General features: G+C 39.2%; 1 protein-coding gene across 8 annotated transcripts in view; it reads left to right on the top strand.

Annotated features, from left to right (window-relative positions):
* Nucleotides 1-892: 892 nt before the first annotated feature.
* SLC30A6 (solute carrier family 30 member 6) overlaps nt 893-9,315 on the top strand; it is a 38,517-nt gene continuing 30,094 nt past the window's right edge. For 3 of the 8 annotated variants that reach the window (XM_085015340.1, XM_021085561.2, XM_021085560.2), the window contains exons 1-2: nt 928-1,318; nt 5,478-5,564. Coding sequence is in view for 3 of the 8 variants with exons in the window: in XM_021085561.2 (XP_020941220.1) it covers nt 1,301-1,318; nt 5,478-5,564 (105 nt within the window). In the remaining 5 variants the exon portion in view is untranslated. 8 annotated transcript variants of the gene reach the window in all.

Below are 9,315 nucleotides of genomic sequence, written 5' to 3'. Positions count from 1 at the left end.
TTTTTTTTTTTTTTAACCCGCACCAGTGGCATATGGAAGTTCCCAGGCTAGGGGTCCAGTCTGACCTGGAATTGCCAGCCACAGCCACAACCATGTGGGATATGGCCACATCTGGGACCTACACCAAAGCTCATGGCAATGCTGGACCCTTAACCCACTAAGCAAAGCCAGGGACAGAACCCTTGTCCTCATGGATACTAGTCAGGTTCTTAACACACTATGAGCCACAACAGGAACTCCCTATTTTCTAAATGGCACTACTTATATTTTTACAGTATTTAAAAAAAATTTCCTCCTCCCTACTTTGTCTCCTCTTACTAGAACATAGTTTTTATGAGATGAGCTCCTGATACACCTGCTCCATATTCAATTTTTGCCAAATGAATTATATTTCAATGTGCCTTATTTTCCTTTTTATAAAATAAATCTTAGAAAATTTAGGTAGCATTTTCGGAAGCACCACAGAGTACTCTGTAGTTAGACGATCTGAGTTCAGATGCAGCTACTATGGTAAACTAACTGTATGTCTCCGGGCAAGTTCTTAATGTTTTCTCACTTGAAAAATGAGAATATTGTCTATTTCACAAGGCATTAAAAAATTCAATAGCACAACATAGGTAAAAGCGCTTCGGGACTCAATGAAATTTTCCTAACATCAGCAGCAAACCTTACTTGCTGCACAACAAGGACTAACGCACTCATTCATCTCCCAAACCTGGAAAGGCTCGGAAGCGTCGCTCTAGCTTCCGCCTTCTGCTCTATAGAACGCAGGGGCAGCCGGGAAGGGTACGCGGGACCAGGAGGCCAGTGCACGCACTTCCGCCCCCACGTCGCTCGCAGCCAATCCGCGTCTGAGGCCCCACCCCGTCCGCTCCAGGGGAAAACCCGCTCCTAGAGCGTCTTCCGGTGGGAGCTGTGAGGCTCCTTATCATGGTGAGTTGGCCGTGGGCATGAGGGTTTCTGTCACAAGTGATTCCTCTTATCCTCTCTGGTCCTGAAGCGGCCTTGAAGTGCCTCAGATGCCAGAGGAGAGGTCGTCTTTGTTGTGCTTGGTTCCCCGGAAGCAGCGGCTGGGGTCTGAGAGAGTCCCTTGGACGCCCTGATGTCCTCTCGCTTCCACACCAGGTTTCTTTGACCGCATCCCCGCTCCAGGTCGACCTTTCATCTCTCGGCGAGTTTATGACTCCTCCCTGCTGTGATATTCTTGATATAGAAATATAAGGCATTGCTGGTGTCAGTGACTATATGACCAACAAAAGATCTGAAAAACAAGTCCACAGCAACAACGACGGTGTTGGTGATGTTTACAGCAGTGACGGTAACATTGGCGTAAATAAAGTCAGTGACGAGTAGATTAATGAGGTTGTCGCCCCACCCTCCAACGTGGAGTTGTTGAGGGCAGGTAGCTGGATATGCAGCAGCTTTCAGAAGGCTGTTAAAGAGACTGGCTAAAGTCAAGGTGTTGGCAGTGCCTCTTATTGCAGTTTTTTGTGCATTTGTAGATACACTAGACTTTATGGTTTGGGGGACGTGGTGTTTAATCCAAATTTTGTTATTGGAATTAATCATTCTATGCCTTGAAAAATCAGGTGTATAGCTCTTTGAATTTTATCTAAAGATAAACAGTTGATTATGATTTCAGTGCCAAAAAGGTACACACCATTTTATCAGAAAAATTCAGGGATCTCTTACTGATAGCTGTATATGAGAAGAGGACCACCTTTCTGTGCCTAAGCAATGTCACTCTCTTAAATATTTTTGCTTGAGTTGACACGGTCGAAAAAATGTTTTATTCAACCACTTTTAAAATCTTTTGTAAATATTCTGTAGTCTTTTTTTTTTATGCAGAAAGTAGGTAAAAGTCTACTTTTTTTGGCTAACCAAATAGCCCCTAGCTGTGTTCTCCTTCATAACCCTGTATAGCCAGAGTTAAGTTTTTAAAGTTTGACTGTGCCACTCCCTTGCTTAAAATCCTTCCATTTTTTTCCTTCTTTTTTTTTCTTTAGCCCTGTTTAGTGTGGCAAGCAAAGACATCTGTAGTTTAGCTTAACTTACAGCCTCTTTTTATACATACATACATATATCCATATTCCAGCTACAAGGAACAGCTTGCAGATTGTACTCTAAGAATTAGACCTTTGCACCAAATTAATATATGCTCTTCTGTCTTACAGAATTGTTCTCCATCTCCTATCCCCCATGCTTATCAGTACAACCCTTAAATGTCTTTTAGTCTCTTTCATTAGACTTTCTGCCATATCTTAATATCATAGGATATTATGATATTAAGCATAGGATGTTATGCTACTGTGAGGATGCTTTTTACCAATAACATCTGTAGCCCTTACTAGGCTATGTTAAAATTGTGTATTTAGGGGTTCTCTTGTGGTGCAGCGGGTTAAGGATTGGGTGTTGTCACTACAGCAGCTCAGATCCACTGCTGTGGTGTGGGTTTGATCCCTGGCCTGGGAACTTCCATATGCTGTGGGTGCAGCCAAAAAAAAAAAAGTGTATTTGCTTGTCTTTCTCATGTCCTAGGCTATAAGTTCTTTGAGAGCAAGACCTATATATTCAGCCTAATGTTCCCAGAACCTTTCATACAGTGCCTGGCCCAGAGGAAGTTTTCAATAAATATCTGTTTTATAAAACACTAAATAAGTAACCATGGCACTAAATTTTTAAGCATGAAACATTTGTAATAAAGGAAATAGCATTTAAGTTTTATTTTTAAAGTTTTGAGTAAGAAAGATTTTGAGTCACCCCTTATGTATTATTCATTAACATGCTATGTGAAAGTATACTGCTATCAGAACATATATAGCCCTTGTTGTTAGTGAAGTTACTAAAAAATTAACTTACCGTGTAAGAGGACAAGATGAAGACTATCCTATGATTAATTCCAAAAGAAGTGGCATTAAAAAAAACAAGCCTATCATTTGGAATAATATAGTAAGGCCTCATGTGGGAGGTGAACCAGTAAACAGTACTGTTTCCCTTCAGTACTCCTAGTCTCCTATTTGGAAAAGGAGATAGAGGTCAAGTAACTTGCTAAGTGCTACAGTGCTGTTAGAGCTCGGGTAGGCAAGTCTGGCCTTTTAGCTCTGGAGTGGTAGAATCATGAGACAAGAGTACACCAGTTTATTTGGAGCTGAGGATTCCTATATGGAGCAAGAGAAAAAACTGGAAAGAAACTGAGGCTAAGTCACTGGAAAGCATTGAATTCCAGGTTGTGAAATTTGGAGTTTATCCTGATAGCAATGGAAAGTCAGTATCATTGTAGAAAGAGTAACATGAAAGTTAGGATTTTTGTGTTTCCCCCCCCCCAATATCTAATGGCATCATAAATGGCCCTCTGCCTTTCGGAAATCTTATTGTCTAAACCTGAAGCTTAAAGTAACTTAAATAACTTAAAATGGGCTAAAGTTAGAACATATTCAAAGATACCAGTATTGAGCAGAATTTATCTTTGGGACCAAAATATCCCACACATAATTCTTGAGGACTGGAGTATGTTTGCTAACATAAGCACTTATTAACATCTCAGATAAAAATAGCATATTGTCCTTTTTCAGTTCAATGGGCTTAGCAGAGCCTTAGGGTTACACATACATTGGTCTTTATTTGGATATCAAAATTAGTAACACCATTTTCCTGATTCTTTATTGTTGCATTTTAAAGTATTTTTTAACTTTCATTGTGGAAATTTTCAAACATACACAGAAGTAGAATATAATATAATAACCCCCCATGTAGCCATAACTTGGCTTTGACAGTTAACAACATCTTGTGGTTTTTATTGCACCAGATTTCTTTTTTTCTTTTCTTTTTTTTTTTTTTTTTTTCTTTTAGGGCCACACCCGCAGCATATGGAAGTTCTGAGGCTAGGGGTTGAATCACAACTGTAGCTACTGGCCTACACCACAGCTATAGCAGTATGGGATCCAAGATGCATCTGTAAAACTACACCGAAAGTCACAGCAATGCCGTATCCCTGGCCCACTGGGGCAAGGCCAGGGATTGAACCTGCATCCTCACGGATACTAGTTGGATTTGTTTCCACTGCACCACAGTGATAACCCCTGTTGTGCCAGATTTCTAGTGTTCAGCCTATTTTCACTACTAAGATGTTTCTAGATGCTAACTGTAGGAAAATCCCACCTGTGCTTGAATTGTATCTGAAAAATTTTCACATATTTATTCTGTTAACACCCAGTTCCACTGCTGTCTGTGGAGCTTCAGTGTTTACAAGTCAAACTGGCCAGCTTTAGTGAAGTAGAAATGTAGTATGGTTGTTAGAGTGATATTTCACCTTTACCATCTAGGAAAATATTTAGTTGAAATTATAATACAGATATCTAAGTACACGGCACTTAGTGATCAAATTATTATGTATGACCCATTGAAATTGTGAAGGATTTTTTTCCTCTAGAAACAATTACTTTGCTTTTTTCTTTCTTTCTTTCTTTTTTTTTTAATGGCCGAACTGGAGAACTGGAGGCATGTGAAAGTTCCCAGGCTAGAGGTCACATTGGAGCTGCAGCTGCTGGCCTATACCACGGCCACAGCAGTGCCAGATCAGAGCCTCGTCTGTGACCTACACCATAACTCATGGATACTGGTTAGGTTCGTAACCCCCTGAAGCACAATGGGAACGCCTGCTTTTTTTTTTTCCTCCTTTTTTTTATTATTATTATTTTGGTTTGGTTTTTGTAGACTGTTGTATATATAGTAAAACTGACCAGTCCTTTTCCTTTACAGCTTCTTGTTTTTATGTCCTATTAAGAAAAGTCTTCTCCACATCCAGGATTACAAAACTATACATTTATAAGTTTCTTCAAGCACTTGATAGTTTTATATTTTAATTTTAAAATGGTAAAAGAATTAAAGTATAGTACCTTACCTTTTTCCAAATCCCGTTTATTGAGTAAATCTCCTTTTCTCCCACTGATGTTGGATACTATCTTAATCACAGACTAATTTCCTGTATTTGCTTGAGCTCTCCTTCATGTTAAGGCTTTCCTACATGGTTTCCACTTTAGTTACCACTCAGTCTCTTCTGTCATTGGGAACCCCAGTTCCATGCCTTTCTCTGCTAGCACCATAATATGTACTGGCAGGGATGGACCATGGAACCTAGCTAGAATGTCAGATACTTTGCCTTCCTGAAACTCAGAGGTTTTATTGTAATAAAACTTGCCAAACGTTTTTTATATAAAGCTTTAATAAGGTAAATTGTAATAATTTCTTTCCAGTAGAACTATTTTGCAAACTGCTTTTCTGGTTCAAAATTGCCTAATTTATTTTAAAAAGTGTTATTGTGAATCTTATGTAGATAAATACATGCAAAGTGTCTGAAATAATTACTTGGCACATATCAGGCATTCAGTAAATGTTAATTATTCCTATGTCATATGGCAGGAATTATGAAGAGGATTTAATATTTACATGCTGATTTGTGTATTTTTTGTGTCTTAAAGGGGACAATTCATCTTTTTAGAAAACCACAAAGATCTTTTTTTGGCAAGTTATTACAAGAATTTAGACTTGTAGCAGCTGATCGAAGGGTAAGTTCCTATTTTTTTATGTTGGATAAGTAATTGTTTAATGTAAAATTACAGTATATTAGTGTATAGTTGTTTTGCTTGGGAAAAAGCTAGGTTTCAATTAGTTTTTATTCTGATTCTAAAGAATTTTGAAGAAAAATTGGTGATTGCCTTATGTTAATTTTTTAGCAAATTAAATGGATATAGTCTGAAGCCGCATTTTATCTCTCTCTCTCTTTCTTTTTTTTTTGTTTTGTTTTGTTTTGTTTTGTCTTTTTTGGTCTTTTCCGGGGCTGCACCTGCAACATATGGATGTTCCCAGGCTGGGGTCTAATCAGAGCTATAGCCGCCAGCCTATGCCAGAGCCACAGCAATGCCAGATCCGAGCCGTGTCTGCAATCTACACCACAGCTCACGGCAATGGCAACGCTGGATCCTTAACCCACTGAGTGGGGCCAGGGATCAGACCCGCAACCTCATGGTTCCTGATGGGATTTGTTAACCACTGAGCCACAACGGGAACTCCCATTTTCTCATTTTTAATGTAAGGCAGGAAAAATAAGTTATGCTTTGAGACTATAAATAGAAAGTTGGTGCCCTTTTTGATCACCAAAGTAGATCTTCTAGTGTTCTGTTTTCATTTTTCTCATTGTTGTCTCATTTACACTGTAAGCCCCTGAAGGCAGTGACTGTGTCTCTTTTGCTCACTTTTTAAAATAAAAATACAAAATAACATCCCATAAATATTTGATGAATTTTAAACAGTCCTAGCTTCAGTGGAGCACAGTAAGCAGTACCAATAACATTGACCACATACTGGGATACTAAACTAAAGCCTTCTTTTCTTTGTTTTTTACCACCATGTCACCTGTTTCCAAAACCTAGGAATATAGCCAGAACTCAGTAATTCTGAATTTGGAAATATTATCATCCCTGAATATTAAACTTCGAGAGTCAAGGGTAGGAACTTCTCTATCTCTTAGGTACTTGAGAAAAGATAGATAGAGTCATATGAGGTTGATGGAAAGTAACTATGTTGCAGAAGTAAGAAGAAGACTCTTTAATAATACACTTCGTTGAAGCACAGTATGCTGCAGAATAGGTAGTACGAATAAAACTGACATAGGAACACTTGAATTGTACAGATAATCTCTGTCATAATTTAATCTAATATACCCAGCTCATCTCTCTTCACCACAACTCCCAACTTAGTTCTTGGTGATTTTGTATTTCAAGTGGAAGATCCTTACCTCTCAGTTCCTTAGTTTCTTTCTGCAAATAATGTCCTCTTTCCCTCCCAGCCATCCACTCCTATGATCATACCATAGACCTTGTCATTTATAATAACTGAAGCCTTCCATTGAATCAGTTTTGGGCATTTCATTCATCAGTTGCCATCTCTTGTCTTTCCAGTTCACTCCTCCTAGTGCGAGGACCTCCAATCCATTGACTCTGGCATATTTCCACTATTTTTCTCTTCTCTTATCCTCATTTACTTGTGTAGCAATTTAGATTTCATGGCCCACTGTTTTCATTTTCTTGCATATGCCTTCAACTCCTTTGTGCCCCTCTTCTGTCTGTCATACCTCCTTGGTAAATCCTTAACCTCATTATGTCCACTTTCTTTCTACTCTGTACCTGCATGCAAGCAACTGAATCCAGCCTGGAAAAAACACAAAACCATGCTGACTGGTCTCACTTAAAATTCATGATCAAGTTTACCATTAGCACTGCCCATATCATATCTTCTTTGTTTGTCCAGTTTCCCACTTTCCAAAATGATAATTTCATGCCAGTTCTCATTTCTCTCCTCAAACTTACAAAACTTTATTTATCCTCACTCCAACCTATTGATGTTACTTCCTATTTCATTAAGGGAAAGGAAGTAATCGGAAGAAAACATCCACATCCTGTCATTAGGACATCGACCAACATTCTTCTCCCCTGTTTCAGTGAATGAATTGTCTGATCCTCTCTCTAAGACCAATCTATCCACTGTTGCCTACTCAAAGACAGCATTCCTATAACTGACCTTCTGTCTCTTGCATCGTTGTTCCTTCTTGAATCACTCTCCTCCTTCCTGTGTCATGATTACAGGCTATATGTTTACTCTCAGCTGCTGCCTCCTTTCTCTGCTTTCTTTTAAGTAGCAAAACTACTTAAAAGAATTTGCTCTGCTTTCTGTGCTCATTTTCTCTTCTCCCTTCTCTCTATTAAACAAAACCAGTCTGGCTCTAGTCCCCACTTATCCAAAGAAACAACCTTTACGAGGTACCTCATAACCTTTATGTTGCCTAAATCATTAGTCATCCTCGTTTCCTATCTTATTTGATCTTAGTGGCATCTGACAAAAATCAGTCTTTTCCTCCTTGAAGCGCTTTATTTGGACTCTGAAACACCACTCTTGATTTTCCTCCTACTTGGCCATTGTTTTTTAGTCTCCTTTGTTACTTTCCTTTCTGACCTCGTAAGTTTTGGAGTGGACCAAGGCTTATAGAGCTTTTGCTTCTCTTGTTTACATTCATTCCATCTTGTGACACTTCCATTACCATGTGCTCATGACCATGTATTTATATCTGAGTCCCTAATTTCTTCTCTACCTGTGATTCATATAGATAATGGCCTTCTCAACATTTTTACCTGGGTATTTCACAGGCATCTCAAATTTAATATGATCAAGCCTGAACTTTGATTTTCTTTCACTTTCTCACTGCATGGCTCAGACCAGAAACCTTGAAGTCATCCTTACCCCTCTTTTTCCCTTACTCCTCACATCTGTTTTAGGAGTAAATCTTGCTAGCTCTCTTCAGTATAATCCCCAGAACCTGACTCTTTTAACACCTTCCTACTACCATGAAAGCCACCATTGGAGTTCCTGTCATGGCACAGCGGAAACGAATCCGATTAGGAACCATGAGGTTGTGGGTTTGATCCCTGGCCTTGCTCAGTGGGTTAAGGATCTGGCGTTGCTGTGAGTTGTGGCATAGGTCTCAGATGCGGCTTGGATCTGGCATTGCTGTGGCTCTGGCGTGGCTACAGCTCTGATTAGACCCCTAGCCTGAGAACCTCCATATGCTACAGATATGGCCCTTAAAAAAAAAAAGCCACCATCATTTCCCACATGGATTATTTCAGTAACATTCTAAATGGTCTTCCTACTTCCATCCTTGCCCCAGACAGTAGGGAAACTGAATGATCTTTTAAAAATAAAAGCCATGTCACTTTCTTTCTCATTTGGACTAAATCCCATTATTTTCCTGGCATACAAGACACTACTTGATGCCCGGACTTGAGTCCCAGACTCTGAATTCACTTCTCTAGCTGGCCTGACAGGTACTCTTCTATCTCAGGGTATATATACTGTGGTTCCCATTTTCTCTCTCAGGTAGCTGCATGCTCAGCCCCTTTGCCTCTTTCAGATTTCTGGTCACATGTCACCTGACCAAAGGAGTTTTTTCGGACCACCCTATCTAGAAGATCAGCTCTCCTCTGTCTTCCATTACTGTGTTCTTGCCATACTTTATTTTTTCTTATTAGCACTTACCACCACTAAACTTATGTATTTGCTTATTGTGTGTCACCCTACCTGGATTAAAAGGTCCATTGTTCTGTTCACTACTTTATCTGTTGGGTATAGTGTCTGTTACAAAATAGATGCTCAAATATGTGTTGATTGTATAGCTTGATTCAACAGTAGAGGTGCATGTATTGCATGCTTTAGCCTCTTTTTCTTTTTTACTTTTTTTTTTTAATGCTGTACTTGTGGCATATG

This window comes from Sus scrofa, chromosome 3 (assembly GCF_054392235.1).
Source record: "Sus scrofa isolate SSC_HxYL_T2T_F1_AM1 chromosome 3, Sscrofa_HxYL_maternal_Yorkshire_Landrace_v2.0, whole genome shotgun sequence".
Taxonomy (NCBI): Eukaryota; Metazoa; Chordata; class Mammalia; order Artiodactyla; family Suidae; genus Sus; species Sus scrofa.
This window is presented reverse-complemented; position numbering and strand designations above follow the sequence as displayed.